At 44.1% G+C, this 18,773-nt stretch overlaps 2 protein-coding genes across 2 annotated transcripts in view; one reads left to right on the top strand and one right to left on the bottom strand.

Moving 5' to 3' along the window:
• rpap3 (RNA polymerase II associated protein 3) overlaps window positions 1-18,773 on the top strand; it is a 196,419-nt gene that overhangs the window by 50,048 nt on the left and 127,598 nt on the right. The window lies entirely within an intron of this gene.
• Window positions 398-17,854, bottom strand: LOC142905094 (uncharacterized). The gene is made up of 46 exons (XM_076051599.1): window positions 17,721-17,854; window positions 17,185-17,229; window positions 16,738-16,963; window positions 16,472-16,601; window positions 16,218-16,281; window positions 15,738-15,820; window positions 15,368-15,563; window positions 15,163-15,288; window positions 14,945-15,065; window positions 14,119-14,254; window positions 13,964-14,041; window positions 13,783-13,852; window positions 13,531-13,668; window positions 13,301-13,450; window positions 13,013-13,107; window positions 12,782-12,914; window positions 12,459-12,699; window positions 12,285-12,325; window positions 11,997-12,085; window positions 11,765-11,919; window positions 11,516-11,654; window positions 10,937-11,041; window positions 10,590-10,784; window positions 10,284-10,356; window positions 10,029-10,198; window positions 9,803-9,959; window positions 9,572-9,682; window positions 9,343-9,484; window positions 9,169-9,217; window positions 7,062-9,024; window positions 6,890-7,006; window positions 6,545-6,712; window positions 6,238-6,438; window positions 5,611-5,852; window positions 5,346-5,532; window positions 4,649-4,874; window positions 3,677-3,843; window positions 3,525-3,594; window positions 3,319-3,428; window positions 2,175-2,206; window positions 1,930-2,080; window positions 1,732-1,769; window positions 1,516-1,623; window positions 1,226-1,265; window positions 1,006-1,114; window positions 398-899 (listed from the first exon to the last, which is right to left on the bottom strand). The coding sequence occupies exons 1-46, from the start codon at window positions 17,767-17,769 to the stop codon at window positions 728-730; spliced, it is 7,608 nt and encodes a 2,535-aa protein (XP_075907714.1). The 5' UTR covers window positions 17,770-17,854; the 3' UTR covers window positions 398-727.

Raw genomic sequence — 18,773 nt, 5'->3', positions numbered from 1 at the left:
GTCTGCTCACTCGGTTTTCTGCTCTCAAAGAATTGAAAAAGCTTTTCCTCTCGTGGAGAAGTGCCCTTAGGCCTGATCAAAGTCTTCCTGTCCTATTGATCGCCCCTAACAATGGCTTTTCACCTCCCTCCCTACCACCCCACAAAAGCCAAACGGCCGAGTGAATGTCCGAGTGTGGAAAAGTTGTCCCAAACAATGACAAACGTTAGACAAATCTTAATGTTTGTCATTGTTCCCAATCTGTATAAAATGGGGTTAAATGTGCTTTTCCAACACAATAGTAGCGTCAGTCTGCGTTTTCTTTTGTCGCTCTGATGAAATTAAATCCTGAAAACCTGCAACAACTGATGATTAAAGCCGATGGATACTCAAAAACAAAAGAGCTCACACGCGAGTCTTTAGGGACTGCAAAAAGGAATCACTTTATTTAACCCGGCACTTGATTGTGACAAAGGATTAAGAGAAAAGGGGTCAATCAAGACCAAGCGCGTCACATTCATCTTTTGGTTCAACACACACAGAAACTCCTCACTTTACTCAATGTTCTCTACGAACTAATAAATGCATCAAATGGAAACCATAATTGTTTGACCTGATGCAAAAGCAAATTATTTGAGTGAGAAACATCATTTTTATGGTGAATGACAGAAGAAAAGAAAGATTCCCCCCAAAAGAGACAGATTTCACTTCCTTTATTGCCCCACTTCTAAAACACCGCCTATGAATTTTATCTCAGTATGCCGCAGGCTTGGCACTTGCAGCCGGTGATGTGCCTGTAGTCGTACTGTCTGGTCGTGAGGTCCGAGCACTGCAGGGTCACTGACCTCGTCGCGGCCGCCAGCTCCTGGCAGCATCGGCACTTGTGCTCCACCTGCAGGTGGCCGTGCAACACGACGCCGCTGAGAGGCAACACAGAGGGGAGGCGGGGAGATGGGGAATGAGCCCAGGCCCAGCGTACAAAATAAATCAATAAAAAGTTCTAATGAACGGGTGTGCGCCCCTCACCTGGGCTCAGACGCACACTGGCCCTGACACGCAGGTATGTGAATGACAGCTGTGCAGTTGTCCACCGTCACGTTGAGACTCGTCACCTTGACGGCGCAGCCCCGCTTACCTGGATTCAGAGAGAAAATTGTCACCAGCGAGAGTTAAAGTGAGTGAGAAAAAAAATGTTCAAATACATGTTTGAAAAAATAAATACATGAAGGGATTTGACTGGACTCACAGGTGAAGCAGCAGTGCCGACTGTCCCACAATCTGTCTTCCTGGTGAATAAAAATCACGAAAAACGTTAGTCGAAGGTTAATGCTGGCTGTTTTGTTTTGTTTTTAGTTTTCAATCTTTTATTTTGTAGCAATCAAACCCATGAGACACAAGAGAAGCCGATTTGATTTTGCTGCATTGGTTTTGTCCCCTGACGACCCTTTAGAAATCCAGCACTTTCACTCTAATACACATGCGTCAATATTTTCAACACCGCACACATCTTTGAGGTAAAAGTTGCAGCGGACCCACCTCTGGACAGTTTTCTGCTGGACAGACGGGAGTCTCAGCCAGCACACCGTCTTTGCTGCAGCTGAAAGTCGTACAGGGATTGACTGCATCCGTCCATGTGTCGCCCATCTGCAATCACAACAAAACAGGCAGGGAAAAAGAAACACTCCATTATGATCTAATCATGATTGCAAACTGAAGTTTCTTCTCCGGATACTGGTTTGAGATCACACGTACTTTGTATGTTTTTCCAAGATGATGGCAATTTTTCCCAACTGTGAAATAACAAAAAGGGGATAAAAGTGGTAGAGGGTCCAATTGTGTGTGTGTGTGTGTGTTTGTGTGTGTGTGTGTGTGTGTGTGTGTGTGTGTGTGTGTGTGTGTGTGTGTGTGTGTGTGTGTTGGAAAGAAATGTCAAATTTGATGAGCACTCACCGCAAATCTGATCCCCACAGCAAGACGTGTTCACCAACATGCTGTCACCTCTGCACACTGGTACGAAAGGCCGCCTCGGGGCACACTCCTCCATCTGAGTCCGGTTGTTGCATGTACACAGGTGGCAGTTGGACAGCCACACCTCGCCAGGCTAGATTTGAGACAAAGAAACATACATTTTTGAAGAGGAAATTGTGGCTGTATATTTTTTGATTATTTATTTTCAGGCAGGAAGGGGTACTGACTAGTCTGGGTTCGCCAAGTGGCCCTTTGCAATCTGTAGAACGAGATAATGAACAGTTCACAATTGTAGGAGCAAGCTGTTGCCACTGCCCTTCACTTCAAAATCTAAGATCTGCATATTGGAAAGAAATCAGATCCTGTTGGAAGCACAGAATCTCCTTGTCCTTTTGCATTGATGCAGATGTGTGTATACAGTAGGTGTCCATTGCACAATCATAGTTATAACTATTATTATCATTACTTGCTTTTATTATGGTGATTATATGTCGCTATTATCATTATGATGATCAATATTTTTATTAGTGGTAGCAATATTGGGACAGTAGGATTATTCTGTCTTCAGTGTGTGTCTGTACACAAATCGACAGATAGCGAACAAGCTCCAAAAGAGACGCAGAAGCTTGAATAAAGTTGAATTGACTTTACTGTTGTCTTCGTTCTTTTGAAACACTTTTTTGTAAAACATTTTTTTTTTTTTTTTTTAATAATTATACATACATACGATACATATGTAAATCACTAGTATAAGAGAAGGGGTGGGATTAGATACAATTCCACTTCTTCCCACTTCTTTGTGAGCATGGATTACTTTTTATTATGATTTGTTGTTGTATTCTCTGCTCTCTCTCTCTCTCTCTCTCTCTCTCTCTCTGTCTCTCTCTCTCTCACACACACACACACACACACTCTCCCTCTCTCTCTCTCTCTCTCTCTAAATGTTCAAAATAAACTTCAATCATGATGATGATCATCAGAATCTTAAAAAAAAAAGGAAAACCAAACTCTGCCTTCATCCACCGTTTTTTTTTTTTTTTTTTCTTCCCTCAAAGCAAAAATGATTAAATAAAGAAAAAAAAATTACTGCATTGAGAGTACCAAAGCTGTTAAAAATTATCCAGATACTCATGTATCAGTTCAGTTCACAACTTTTTCATTTTTGCAAAATCATCAACGATTGTATTGCGTCCTCCATTAATTCTTTTATGTTTTTTTTTCCCCTCAAAGCAGGCTGATTCAGGCTAATTGGTCGGTCACATTCCAGCCAATAGCCATAGCCAACCTGTATTCATTCACAGCTGAAATCTCGCCCGACCACCTGCCTTTACGGAGGTGAAAGATGTGAAAGGACGTTGGACTGTTACTCACATGGGCACTGAGACACACAGGTGTGTGAGTGATTTCCTTCTCTGAATTGGCCGCTGGGACAGAAACAGCCTGAGCTCTTGCTGTCCAGGGAGGCTCTGGGATGAAGCAGTCTTCAGGAAAGAGAAAAGAGAAGAAAGAGCAAAGGAAGGACGATAAGATAACCAGTGACGATGATGTCGAGGACAATGTGGGCTGATGTGACCGACCCTCCGTAGCAGAAGTCGTCCAGCTTGTCTCGGCACTCCTCATAAACCAAGCCTTTGGGACACGTCACGCCTCAAACAGAAAAAGAAACAGTTAAGGGGACATACACGAGAGACATCCACAAGACAATGTGGAGAAGGGATGAGAGGCACACCACAGGCTCCGCCAGTGAGATTTCTCCAGTCGATGCAGAAGCCGGCCTTCTTGCACTCCTCAGCCGCCTGCTCCAGCGACGGGCAGGGGCCGTTCCTGCAGGAATCGAACCTGCAGTTCTTCTGTTTGACCTTCAGATCCACAAAGCTGCTGCAGTTTGAGAAGACTCTGGAGGTGTGAGGAGTGGAATTAATGTTTTTTTCACAGAACGGGCAAAACTAAATGACACATTTACAGTGGCTCCCAGAGGTGTGAAGTAAAAGAGTATGTTGGCACAGTACTCAAGTAGATTTTTCAGGTATCTGTCCGTTACTTGAGTATTCCGTTTTACGGTGACTTTTTACTTTTACCCCCTATCTGTACAAATATCTGTACCTTCTACTTGCATTGGGAAAAATGCTTGTTACTTTTGTGTTTAAAAGATGCATTTTTTTAAAAAAATAATTCACGTATTTTTAGAGCATGTCAGCTTTTGGGATCACTATTAAGTATGTCTTCAGTGCAGCAAAAAATAAAAATGAAGAAAATAACATTAGTTATTGTTATTTAAAGCGTAAACATCCAATAATGGCCCATCACAACTATGACTGATTACAGTTTTTTGTTGCTGCAGTTGAAAAATAATATTGCATTTAGAGTACCAAAGCTGTTAAAAATGATCCAGATGCTCATGTAAGATCTCTGGTCAGTTCAGTTCACAACTTCTCAGTTTTGCAAAATTATCAACAATTGTACTGTTTCATTAATGGCAAAAAAAAAAAAAAAAAATTGTTTTTAACCTATGTACATTTCAGAACCTGTTACTGCCTTACTTCTCTTTGAGTAAAGACATTAAACCAGTCATTTTACTTTTACCAGAGTGTTCTTTTTACTCATGCATCCATACTTGTGATACCATATGTGGATACTTTTGCCACCTCTGGCTACTACTACCACTACTGGCTACTGAAAGGGGTGTGCCTGTGGAGCTCACGGGTTCTCGAGCAGCTCACAAAGGGCGCTCGCGGGGCAGGAGGTGGTGCTGGTTTGGCTCGTGGGCGTCGGCATGGGCTCGCCTTGACAAGGTATGTTCCTGGGCGCCAAAACGCAGGCAGGTTTCAGCGGGTCGTCGTACACCCAGTCGTGGGCCGTCTGCTTGCAGCAGCCGTCGTCCTCGATCAGGCCTCCCCTGCGCACGCACGAGCCGACACCGCACACACCTGGAGGGAGGATCGAAGGGTCTTAAAAATATTTCTCGCCAATGTGATTGCAAATACGTGCAAAAAGCTGCCCTCTACTGGTTTTCAAACATTTCAAATCACTCGAGCGGGGATTCCACAGCTCTCCAAGGCCTCACTCACTCTCACGAGGGCATCACTCCACAAGCTGCCAACCAGTTTAACTGAAGATAAATTGTGTCAGCAACCAAGCTCGTCGGTCAACAATATTGAAAACGTGGAAACCGGCTCGCAATGGCAAATCTGTCTATAGTAGGAAAAGCTGAAGGTGTCTCTTTTTTTTTTTTTACATCAGGGAACATCAAATACAAAATAGTAATAGTTTGTAATAAAAAATCATCCTAAAACAGAAATAAAAACACAGTGTCATGAAAGGATTAAGACAAGAAAAAAGTCACTCAAATGTAAAACACAAAAACGCCTGGCGATTTCCCCTTTCCATCCTGTACCCACCACACTGTCCCTGGGTGTTGCTGTGGAAATGCTCCATGGCCAGACTGACCACCAGCGTCCACGACGGACTGAGGGAGACGTAAGAGCGGATGTCCAGGAGGTGGATGGACACGATGTACTCAGTGGTCTCGAATCTCCAGCCTCCCTCCTCATATGGTGGCTGGATGGTCTGGTTGTTCAGTGTGGCCTAGGGGAGGGGGTGACATACAGTAGATTTAGATCGGTATGTGGGATTCAAAGAGTGTCGACACAGACTTGGCTGTACCTGCACCGTAGCTGAAGAGGGACTGATATCCAGTGTGGCTACATTGCCTTGATACTTTAATATGAGGCCTTTAACGCAGGAGCCCTGGAGGCCAGGGAAGCAGTAGAAGTTGTCCACAGCAATGGTCAGGTTGTGACGAGGTGACTGCTCTTCCACCAGGACGTAGGTGCACTCGTCCAGGAAATCAAAAGGCACACCCTGGAAGGAGATGTAGTGGGGATCGCCATAGAGGTCGCAGCGACCTGGAAACAGAAGATTTACACGACTGATGAAGGATTTTGACCTGTTATTGTACAACTCAGCCGTTCCTGAGGCGGACGGTGGGCAACTCGGGAATCAGAAAATATTATGAGGCCCAGACAAATTTTGCAAAAAGCCTAATATACCAGATAAACCCAAACTGATGTGTAGTTCAAGAGTTGGTTTTATTTCTTTGTTCATGTGAATGAATTATGAGCTCATTAACATGCTGAGGAAGAAATTTAGGCCAAAGCAACTTTATGCATGAGCACTTCAATGGGGATATATGTCAGTGCAGGTAGACTCGAGGGTTTTTTAAGGCAACTGTCCCCCAAAGCAGTAAAAAAGAAAGGGTAGAAGAAACGGAACAGCATTTGGGAAACTTACAGTCACACTTCCATGTTTCACAGCATCCTTCCAAAACTTTGGTGGCTTGCTGTCGAGGGCAGATGGGAATCCCAGTCTCTGGACAACTTACTGGGGTCAACTCGATCTTCTGATTTGTGCAGACCTTGTCAAAGCAGTCCTCCGTCCACGTCTGACCACAGTCCCAAGTTTTTTTAATCTTCCGGTCCACACACTGACACACTGTTTATGATAGATGCAGAGCCATGTCAGAAAAAATATATTTTTTAAACTCACAGCAATTGATTCAATGGTGTTGACTGAGTGACAGCAGTTGTTAATGCAGTACCTGGTTGTTTGGATGTTTGGGTTGAGTTAGTATATATCTCGGTGGTGTATGTTGTTGACTGTAACATCGCAGATATCACTTCGTGAGACTGTGTTGTTTCAGTTGCTGAATGTGTAATAACCTCGAGTGTTCCAGTGGTTCCCTTGGTGGTGGTCACCACGGTGGAGTCTATCGGAACGACAGTGGCAATGAGCACAATATTAGATGTTGGCAGGAGGTGCTAATTTGAGGTTAGTTCACTTACAAAGGTATCTCTTGATCTCGACTAGTTTGTTTAGTTGTAGATAATCATGTTGCTGTTGTAAAACTGTCTTGAACTGTCTGTGTGCACAAAAGGAGCGGTACCTGTTCTCGCTGTAGGCGTGTTAGTCACCTCAGTCGTGGTTACAGAAGTTACAAACGGGGTGCTTGTTGTAGTATTTGGTGTAGTTGGTGGAGTAGTAGTGGAGGGCTGAGTTGAGGCTGTTGTAGTAGTTGGTGTAGTTGTTGGAGTAGTAGTGGAGGGAAGAGTTGATGCTGTTGTAGTAGTTGGTGTAGTTGGTGGAGTAGTAGTGGAGGGAAGAGTTGAGGCTGTTGTAGTAGTTGGTGTAGTTGGTGGAGTAGTAGTGGAGGGAAGAGTTGAGGCTGTTGTAGTGTTTGGTGTAGTTGGTGGAGTAGTAGTGGAGGGAAGAGTCGAGGCTGTTGTAGTAGTTGGTGTAGTTGTTGGAGTAGTAGTGGAGGGAAGAGTTGAGGCTGTTGTAGTAGTTGGTGGATTTGGTGGAGTAGTAATGGAGGGAAGAGTCGAGGCTGTTGTAGTAGTTGGTGTAGTTGGTGGAGTAGTAGTGGAGGGAAGAGTTGAGGCTGTTGTAGTGTTTGGTGTAGTTGGTGGAGTAGTAGTGGAGGGAAGAGTTGAGGCTGTTGTAGTAGTTGGTGTAGTTGGTGGAGTAGTAGTGGAGGGAAGAGTTGATGCTGTTGTAGTATTTGATGTAGTTGGTGGAGTAGTAGTGGAGGGAAGAGTTGAGGCTGTTGTAGTAGTTGGTGTAGTTGTTGGAGTAGTAGTGGAGGGAAGAGTTGAGGCTGTTGTAGTAGTTGGTGGAGTTGGTGGAGTAGTAATGGAGGGCTGAGTTGAGGCTGTTGTAGTATTTGGTGTAGTTGGTGGAGTAGTAGTGGAGGGAAGAGTTGAGGCTGTTGTAGTGTTTGGTGTAGTTGGTGGAGTAGTAGTGGAGGGAAGAGTCGAGGCTGTTGTAGTAGTTGGTGGAGTAGTAGTGGAGGGAAGAGTTGAGGCTGTTGTAGTATTTGGTGTAGTTGGTGGAGTAGTTGCGGAGGGCAGAGTTGAGGCTGTTGTTGTAGTTGGTGTAGGTGGTGGAGTAGTAGTGGAGGGAAGAGTTGAGGCTGTTGTAGTGTTTGGTGTAGTTGGTGGAGTAGTAGTGGAGGGAAGAGTTGAGGCTGTTGTAGTGTTTGGTGTAGTTGGTGGAGTAGTAGTGGAGGGAAGAGTTGAGGCTGTTGTAGTAGTTGGTGGAGAAGTAGTGGAGGGAAGAGTTGAGGCTGTTGTAGTAGTTGGTGGAGTAGTAGTGGAGGGAAGAGTTGAGGCTGTTGTTGTAGTTGGTGTAGTTGGTGGAGTAGTTGCGGAGGGCAGAGTTGAGGCTGTTGTAGTAGTTGGTGTAGTTGGTGGAGTAGTTGTGGAGGGCAGAGTTGAGGCTGTTGTAGTAGTTGGTGTAGTTGGTGGAGTAGTAGTGGAGGGCAGAGTTGATGCTGTTGTAGTAGTAGGTGGAGTAGTAGTGGAGGGAAGAGTTGAGGCTGTTGTAGTAGTTGGTGTAGTAGTAGTGGAGGGAAGAGTTGATGCTGTTGTAGTAGTTGGTGGAGTAGTAGTGGAGGGAAGAGTTGAGGCTGTTGTAGTAGTTGGTGTAGTTGTTGGAGTAGTAGTGGAGGGCAGAGTTGATGCTGTTGTAGTAGTTGGTGTAGTTGGTGGAGTAGTAGTGGAGGGAAGAGTTGATGCTGTTGTAGTAGTTGGTGTAGTTGGTGGAGTAGTAGTGGAGGGCAGAGTTGAGGCTGTTGTAGTAGTTGGTGTAGTTGGTGGAGTAGTAGTGGAGGGCAGAGTTGATGCTGTTGTAGTAGTTGGTGTAGTTGGTGGAGTAGTAGTGGAGGGAAGAGTTGATGCTGTTGTAGTAGTTGGTGGAGTAGTAGTGGAGGGAAGAGTTGATGCTGTTGTAGTAGTTGGTGTAGTTGGTGGAGTAGTAGTGGAGGGAAGAGTTGATGCTGTTGTAGTAGTTGGTGGAGTAGTAGTGGAGGGAAGAGTTGAGGCTGTTGTAGTAGTTGGTGTAGTAGTAGTGGAGGGAAGAGTTGATGCTGTTGTAGTAGTTGGTGGAGTAGTAGTGGAGGGAAGAGTTGATGCTGTTGTAGTAGTTGGTGGAGTAGTAGTGGAGGGAAGAGTTGAGGCTGTTGTAGTAGTTGGTGTAGTTATTGAAGTAGTAGTGGAGCCAAGCGTCGTCAACATTGTGGTACTTGAAGGAACAGTAGTTTCAGAGGAAGCAGGTGTTGATGGAGTTGGCGGAGGTGCTGTTAGAGTAGAGGTCAAATTTTCTGTCAGAGATGCGACATCTATTTTTTTTTTTTGTAACTGTTCGATCACACATTCAATGTAACACAAAGAAATACTTACGGAACTGGCACTGAATAGTTCCATTTTCGCAGCGGCTGATGTGGACAACATGAGACGGTGAAATAGAAGTTGTCAATGTCACACAGAAACAAGCACCCTTCCGTTGCCACTGCAGCTGCCTTTATAATGCACACATCTGGCACAATGTCTCCCAACTTACCACTCGGTAGACTGCAGCCACACTACTGCCTCTGGCTGAATTACAGTGTCATTGAAAGAGCAGGTGCAGTTCCTTAACTCTGAGCAGGCTCCGGTATTCTCATCATAATACGGCGCCGCCTTTGAGCATCTGGGGTAGCAGCCTTTCACAAGTGAAAATACACCAAGTCATTTGCTGGCACTTAGTAGACAGGTTCCATTTTGTGGTTATTTTGAGACATCTGGTTTACCTTCCAGCTTTTGAGTGAAGCGCGTGCTTCTTCTGCAGGTGAGCATCTCGCCACACGCGTCGTAATGCCATCTGCACTCTCCCTGCTCATTGTAGTAGTCGCAGTAGACCGCTGTGATGGAAAAGATCACTGATTACCAGCTTCAACTGTGAGTGAGCGCCAAGAGTGGGCCCAGTCTTGTCCTTCTGGTCCATTTAACTCATACTCCCTCAAGCCGAGAGAAGAACTTACGGCACAGATCGGGTGTTCTCCAATTTACACACACGTCGTGGTCACTGCAGGCCTTAGCGTACGCTGCCACGGCTGTGCAGAAGCCGAGGAACTTGCCCTCAAACTCGCAGGAGCAGGACTCCTGCACACATGCATGGTAGTAGGGCTCTGGATCCACCTTGGGATTCAAGAGCACTGTGAGCCGAGGTCCTTCTGAGGGATTCTGCATGATAAATGTATCTCATACCATCAAGTGGCAGTCTCTGAAGGTTTTTCCCGTCAGGATCATACAGCGGCGCTGGGCCCAGGCGGAGCAGTAGGAGTTCCGCTCACATGGAAACACCTCGGTGGTCACATCAGAGCAGGGAGGTGTGGTGATTTTCCAACTGTTGCCAAAAACCAGGGGCCTGGCAAGCACTAAGAATGGGTATTAGCATAATTCAGTCTTGCAGATTTTACAGTTCTTACAAAAAACAATAAAAACCAAAGACCTGCTGCTGACCTGCCGAGTCACTTATTTGCAAATCATTTATCTCGTTGGAGTCAAAATTCCCGCAGAGGCCACACACTCGGTTCTGCAAAAGATCAGAACCCAAATCAACTTGATGTCTGACTATCAAGTTCAAGTTCTTTTCCAGTAGTCTTGGTGATGGGCAACAAAGCCAAAGCAACCTAACATACCAAACTAAATATACACCAGGTTTTTGAGCACCTTAAACCTACATTTTTAAAATGACAAAAACAACAATCAAAATAACAAGCAGATTTTCCTTGCTGATCGCAACCCAAATCCTTTGTGCTGACTCACCCTCCACTGCGGTTGCAACTCCACGGTGATGCGGGTGTGCTTGTCCCAGATGAGAGTCATCCCCCTGCTCGGCACAGAGATCATGATGTAAAGACCCACCGTGTGGATGGAATACAGCAGATCTTTCCCCAGAGACCAGCCGTCGTGGTGGCGTCTGGTGACCTTCATGTCGCTGAGTGTCAGGGTCGCACTGCCCTTTGAGGTAAGCAAATTTAATTTACACATTCAATAAGTTTGCACATCTTATTGTTTGGCCACAAAATATTTGCTTTCTCGACAAATTTTGAAAATCCTCTCGTCGATCGGAGGCCGTAAAATAGGCAGGATCATGTGGGGAGGCCAGTCACCAGCAGATCGAGGATGATAGTTCGGGAGCAGGTCAGCGCCTCGTCGCAGCAGGGCACGCTCTCCACCCTAACTGAGAAGGTGCCGTTCTCGTTTCCACAGTCGTCCTGGTGAGTGCAAGAGATAACAAATGGGATGGTGGCAAAGATGATGTAAATTTTTTATGCACTGTTTGAATGAAAAATCTTTTTTTTATATTTCAAAAAGTTTAAAAAAAACAAAACTAAATTAAAGAAAAATCAAATTTTCAGATAGTGAAAACAAAATAAATAACAGAAAAATTAACAGAAAGCCAGCATGCAAGTAAGTATTCTTAAGGTTATTAAGGCTCTTTCCATTCTCTCTTTTTTCTCCTCCTTTCTTTTTCTGTCTGAAATGGAAATGGGAAAAAGAAACACTTATCTAGTCCTTTGTGTATCGCAACTTTAACATAGTTAATTTTTACAAATTATACCATGACACAACCCTTTTTTTGAGGCTAGTAGATTTATAAACTAATTTTCCGTCGCTATATGATCCACCCCCAACTCCCCGCAGAACCGTCGTCAGGGGAACAAACAGCATTCTTGTGGTGGTCTCACCTCCACCAATGTGTACTGACAGTGTCCGTCAAAGCGATACCATTTGGAATCAAAGGTCTGGTAGTGGCCGTTTCCGTACACCTGACATTTCCCGGCGCAGGGCTGATCTCTGCAGCGCCACTGACCCCGACCGCAGGTGCTGCCGGAGAAGAGCGAACGCAATCAAAGCTTTAGCGGCTCCTCACGAGGAGCAGGAAAAGGAGGGGGAGAAGGCGGAGGAGGAGGATGTGGAGTGATGCAGATGGCTACCAGGTTTTGCAGTTGGTGGTGACGCTCTGACCAGCGTGAAAGACTTTCCCGCTGTACAGGCAGGTGCAGTTTCCGGCGGGCACGCAGTCTCCTCGGTGGTCTTCGTAGTGGTCGTGTGGGCAGTAGCAGCCGCTGTCACAGCTCACGGCGACGTTCTGAGGAGAAAAAAAAAGCAGCGTTTCTCAATAATCACCAGGGTTTTCCAACGACTGACTACCATTTTTCTACGTACCGTCGGTTTACTGAGGCTGTCGCAGGTTTTTCGAGCCGTGTCGACCTGGTGCTCCACACAGTGGACGCAGACCTTCCCATTTCTGCACCCTGACGAAAGCAGCCACCCGTCAGCCCACAGAGCACATGTGAAAGTCAACTGCGTAGTTTGTTACACACAACTGGCTCAAAGGGATTTGCATTTCAGAGAGGTTACAAGATGTAAGTGTCTGCAGTTCAAAATGAAAATCCACAACACATCAGCGATAATAAAAATGAAGACGGTGCGATAGGATGAATATCAATTTACCACAATCCTTTGAGCATTTCAGCTCTCCATTCTCACAGAAGCTGCAGCAGAAACAGAAAAGGTTGATCTAAAATTCCCACCACACACACAGTACTGTACATTATTTATCTCAGGATGACATATGAAATGAAAGGACTTTTGAAATCAACACAAATTGTGAGATGATCAGCTCACCACTGGCGTCCGTCGATTACCACAGACCCCGGTGGAGTGGTTCCACTGTTGTAATGGCACGGACACTCCGACCTTGGAGTGCATGCCCCTTGGTTGAGGTGGGTTCCCCGCGGACAGCCGCAGCCCTCCACAGGAGCGTCGCTCGGTCCGCAGCGGGGGTCAGGTTCAGACAGAGAGCGGCATGTGTGGTTGCAGGCTTGCACAGCATAGAAGAATCTTTGGTTCTTCTGACACGGCAGAGCTGCGGGCAGAACGGTCACGGTAGATATCAATAAATACCTCAAATTTTATTGAAGCCAGTCATCGTATTTCAAAAATCTTACTGCAATTAGAATCTTTCCTCCAGTCGCCGACTGTGACACCCATACCGGTGCAGGCCTTCACATAGCTGCCGAGAGACACACACAAGCACTGCTGCAAACTGCCGCCACAGTTACAAGTTCTCTGGATGCAGGCCTGGGTATAAAAAAGTAGTAGTCTGCGTTCAGAGCAAGTTTTGTTCTGAGAGTGACCGAAGATCGATTTAGTAAAAAGAAAAAAGAAAAAACACTTACCAAATAGTAGGAATCGGTCGGAATATGACTGTGACACTTTGCAAATATTCCAGTCGGGTCGTTCAACACTGAACATTTTTCCTCTGCAAACATTTCTGGGAGAAAAATAAATCAAACACATTTGTTTTTTAAATCACTGAACTGATTCATATATATATTTTTACTGTATATTTTTCCAACCAAACAGTGACAGTCAATGTCTTGTGGTGTTTTTCACTAAGGTTTTAATCTATCTACGGAGTGACGGAACATTTTTACGGTTTACAGTTGTACATATTGAAAACGTACCATTGTCTGTCTTAATACAGGTGGTGGGTATGTTCACTGAACACGTCGTCAAACTCCAGGACAGGGCGAAAGGCTGAGCCGAATTCTCGACGATCCCGCTGCTGGTGGTGAAATCGTCAGTGGTGTCGTTATTGTTGTTGCCACAAAGGCCTGAAAGACAAACCGGCTTCAACGTCAGACAAAGAGTGAGTCAACAATCCGAGGAGTCCATTGTCTTGCAAGACAAGAACCTGAGATCGGGCCCGTGTGGTTTGCAGGTGGGGTTACGTAGAGCTGCACTTCAGGGAACACCTGAACTTGGACTTTCAGACCGAAGGACGTGTGGACCTGGACGTACATGGAGGACTCCCAGTAAACCAGAGCATGTTCTGAGATGGACATAGGTTTGTCAGTGAGCTTAATTACCAGGGCACCCAATCATATTCATAATCATATTCCATGATTTAGATGGAACTGACAACTCTTTGTCCAAACTTGATTACCAGATTGATAAAGCTCTGGGATTTCTTTCTCTCCAACTCTGACAATGCTGTGTGAGAATTGAAACGTTTCCTGGCAAATTCACAAATACAAAAAAAGAAGGGAAATGATATACTTGCACCTTTCGTATTAAATGTAATTTGATTAAATGTAATTAGTGTCACTGTTTCAGACTGCTTGTACCTGAAAAAGCTGAAGAGTGACTGTCTTCAGAGAGGGCGCCCTTTTGAAATACTCAATGTGTATCCTCCAGTTGTAACCCTGAAAGAATATAGTCGAGCAGTTAGTTTGTACAACAATGTTGGCGCTAAATAGTGATTTAAGCAAAAGTGGGTTACCTGTGAGGCCATGTATGTACATTTACCAGGGACTGAATATTGTTTTCCATCGTATGTTGTCACATACTGTCCCTCAACAACACACCTGGCGGGGCAAAAGTTTTCTGAGCACTGCCATTTCCCACTGTCACAAACGCTGCAAGGGGAAGTGAAAAGATATAAAAACATAAAAAAACATTGGAATCCTGCACTTAATGTAAGAAGTAAAACGTTGTTTTTTTTTAAACAGCCAATTTGTACAGGGTCATCAGTCATCATCCACCCATAATGTATCAGTATTTAAAAAAAAAAAAAAAAAAAAACCAAAGATTTTGATCATTATGCTTGATGTTGAAGTGTGATGTTCAGGACTAGTCACAGGTAGGAAATTTAAGTCATCTAAGTAGTTTAAGCGATTATAAATGCAAAATCTGCAATCAGATAGATGTGCAGGAATTTTTGTTTTATTTTTCTTTTAAGACAATGAATTTTACTCTAAATTTTCATGTGCATCTACACACAAAATTTGGTAGAATATATGTATGTGTGTATGTGCAATTAATTTAATTTATTATGAGTAACAAAAACTCAGCAGCTGGCTGTGTCTAGGGCTTTAACTGACTCATATTTAGTCATATTACAATCAACACTGTCAGAAATCCTGATTTTAAGACATTACTCAACAGTCCAGAAGTCCAGCAAAAGTGCATTTTGTGTAAAAAGCGTACTTTTTTGGGTATTTTGTACACTATTTTTGTTTTGTTCTATTTCGTGTCATTTTGTTTTATCCTTCATTTCTATGCGTTTGTGAAATGTGTGGTATCTTCCACCTTTTCTGCCCACCTACCACTTTTGGCACTTGGTACCGCGGATGTCTCCGGATGCGTAGCTCTTGCCCGTGAACACACACGGACAGCTGGACGCACTCACGCAGCCAGAGCCTTCTGCGAGGTCATTGAGCACCTTGCCTACAACACAGTGGAGTGGGTTTTAATTGCGCAGTGACAGAAAGGGAGACGTGAAGCTAAACTAGAGGGAGTGACCATCAATTCAGAAGGCAATCACCTCTTGGGCAGACACAAGTGCTGGTCAGATCCTGGCTGAACAGCCTGCGATTTGGATGAGAGCAGCTGGGAGTAAATGGCAGGCCCTGCTCCTCATAAAGCAAGTCTGCTGGACAAGCTGGTGCCTCTGCATTCACAGGAACAATCACTGGCCGTTAAATGTTTGCAACATTTCCACTGCAGCCCGCTGAAGGAGGAGAACTTACCACATGATGTGAGAGATCTCCACAGGTACCAGATCATGCTGTTGTTCCCACACTGATGGACCACTTCTTTGAAGAGAGCGCAGCTAATGTGTTTGCTCGTCTCGTGGCCGTAGATGCTCTTCTCGCAGAGTTGTATGTATTGGGGTGTCGTGCTGCGCAGACAGTCCAAAGTGTGGGAAAAGAAGAGTCTGCACTCCTGCAGGACAGCAGAACAGACGTGAAGTACGTAAAAGTAGTTCTTAAGGGTCTGTTGAAAAACCACCAGACTGTCATGCGGTCAATTCCAAGAGAATGTGTCTCATTAGCTCTGTCTTTTAATTATACGATGTAATTCATACTAAAATCAGCAATGTGTGGTTTCAATAAATACCTGATTGGGAGTGAAGACAGGATCTTGTATTTGACACCTGTCATCAGGAAGCACACTGTCTGCTATTGTCTGTTGCACGTCAGCTGATTGTGGAAAAAATGTCTGCATTTAGTGCATTTAAAGAAAAACCCCTCTTAGGAACATGATTGCACAAGATACCAATTTTAGAATCATATTTGCTCACTTTGGATGCCACTCTGATTATTATTAGTACTAATAATTCAACTGCTATACATAGTTTGCTACTTTAGCTTTACTTGAATTTTATGTCCAAAACTGTACAAATGCTAGAATTTTTTTTCTTCTATTGATTAACTGCAATACTTGCTGCCAACTCTGCAAAAGGAAACATACCAGCTGACCAGAATCATAGCCATTTTGAAACTGAGGACCAGTCATTTCCCTACTTTGCTATGTTATGCAAACCACTTCAAGAGGGAAACAGGTCCCGTAGTAACCCCATTAATCTCTTGGTGATACCTGCTACAGTGTGTCTGCCACATAGTCCGGCCATGTCGTTGTTCAGCTCCTGCTCCAACTCCACCTGCAACACAGGTTTAACACAAAAAACTGCAGTGATTGAATTACAGGCCCACAATCTTTTTCGCTACAGTTTCATCTTATATTTTTTAACCTTTGAGAGGCATTTGCTTTAGTCGGTTTAAGATTTATCTATATTTATCTGTCTTGTGACGATGGGGGAGGAATCAAATAATCTGACAGTGTCTGCACACCCAGAGAGTGTCTATTCCTCCAGGGACATCGTGCCAGGTGACAGACAGTGGAATCAGGGAGCTCCTCAGCTTGGTGTAGATGCCGTACCCAAAGATGTGCTGGTAGGTGTGATCATAAGGGAGGGAGATGCTGCCAAAGAGAAAAAAATAGCAAGAAATTAAATACAAAAATTGTTGGATCGAGCCTGACTTCAACTTCTCTGAATGAAAATGATATTTATGTATTTGATAGTTTAAAAAATGTCTTTCTGGCGATGAGTGCCGACCTTTCGCCCTCTACTCGGATGGCACCATTCTGCAGAATGGTGCGCACTTTGTTTACGATTATCTCGACACGGACCAGCAGCCCGCCATCATCGCGCTGGGTGGTCACGGTGCACTCTACCCGGTTGTGAGTGAAGTGGGTGAGAAGGAAGGGGCAGCTGGATCTCACGTAGAAGCTGGAGCCGTTGAACGGCTGGACGACGCCGCTGCCGAAAGTCTTGCAAACATCTGATCAAGTTTCATTTGTGAGACGAGGGCATCGAGTCAGAAGTGACGCAGGAATAGTTTGGTTGTTTTTTTTTATGGTTGATTTATATTTCGGATTTACTTTGAAGCTTTGCGAAATGAAAACATTTCTCTTATTTTTATAATAAATAGATATTTTATGTCACGTCTTTTAATGGTCATTTGTAAAACTACTTTGGACGCATGACAATTTTTTTACTCACATTTCTGAGTTTCTGTTGTTGTGAGCGAATCCCCGGCCCTCAGAGCTTGAATAAACGACAGCAAACAGCAGATAACAAACATGACATAAATGATATGTTCAAAGAAATAAGTCTACTAGAACACACATAGCATTTAATCAAAAACCGTTACTACAAGATGCTCAGGTATAACAAACAGCTGATAAGACAAAGAAAATAACACCAAGTGCTTTATATATACAAATATCCTTGGATCACCTATACTGTCTTAGAATGTTTTTGTAGTTAGTCATGCATTCAATCAAATCTTTTGAATGGTGAATGTTCACAGAATTTGATTTTGCAGTTAAGTAAAGGCTGAAAGAGAAGAAATGGTTTGCAGCAAGTCGCCTCTTGCTGCAAACCTCCGTACTACTTGTTCTGTTTTTTTCTTTCTTTTCTTTCTTTTTTTTTTTTTTTAAATGACTGTCTCACCAAGATTGCTGAAATTGTTCAAGCAAAGTATATTTGATTAATTTGTCCTATGTTAAAAAAAAAAAAAGCTCGTCAGATGGTACCTGAGGCCAGTGAGAAACAGAGTGCCAGCATCCGACCTGGGGAGGACATGGTGCCTGATGCTCTTCACTGCAGGAAAGCAGCTTGTAACCAGAAGCAACTGCATGTAATGCACGGCTTATATAGTCCAAGTGTGTGTGTGTGTGTGTGTGTGTGCGTGTGCGTGTGTGTGTGTGTGTGTGTGTGTGTGTGTGTGTGTGGTCAGCCCACTCCTTGTCTCGGTGAAAACACACACACGGGTTAACTTCTTCAAATAAAAAATACCAGGAAGCTGTAACATTAAATCATAACGCTGCTTAAACATTAAGCTCAATCCTAATGAAGCAGAAAAATGCAAATGCCGTTAGTGCGGGGAAACGCATTTAGAGGACGTCCTCCTCACTGTGTTCACGACAAAAGAGATTAATTCCAAACAACACTCACACTGAAACACATTCCCGTGGGAATTTACCAGTCCAAAAGAAGGAAGTAAAGTCACACACTGAAAGCTCCGTAAGACTCAACATCGAAGGTTTGAAACTTGAGGTCACACTTTCATTCCTTTCAAGCTGCGTTTTTGCCCAGAAAAACATAAAAACTGTACACTTGTTTCCTAAACTTGAACAAGATAAGCAATGCCACGTGATGGCCAAAGATTGATGCAGGCATGTTGCAAACACTGGCAAACCAGACAATGGCAGGCGGACAAACCAAGACCAAGTGGACAATGAGGTCGGTGCGGTGGCCAAGAGTGCGTGAACCAGGATGTGCTGAAATATTTTTTGTTCCTTTTCTTTTCAGGGCCGATGCAAATTACTGCACGGCGCTGACAGATGTGTTTGGCATCTCCTCAGATTTCTTTGCAGACGAAATAAATAAGATTGCAACTCGAGACGCAAACTGAGTCACAATCTGCCATAATGGATACCACGGCTTGTAAAGATGCTAAATCCTGACAATTTATATCTAAAAGTGGTGTTCGGGAAGCAAACAGCTCGAATTACATTCATGTATGAAAACATTTTTTTTCTCTCACATCACTTATAATCGCTAAAATTTCAACTGGTTGGGACAAA

Source organism: Nelusetta ayraudi, unplaced genomic scaffold (genome assembly GCF_046127955.1).
Source record: "Nelusetta ayraudi isolate G7.1 ecotype Tasmania unplaced genomic scaffold, CSIRO-AGI_Nayr_v1 ptg000135l, whole genome shotgun sequence".
NCBI classification, from domain to species: domain Eukaryota; kingdom Metazoa; phylum Chordata; class Actinopteri; order Tetraodontiformes; family Monacanthidae; genus Nelusetta; species Nelusetta ayraudi.
The sequence above is the reverse complement of the archived record's forward strand: the minus strand, read 5'-3'. Positions and strand labels throughout refer to the sequence as shown.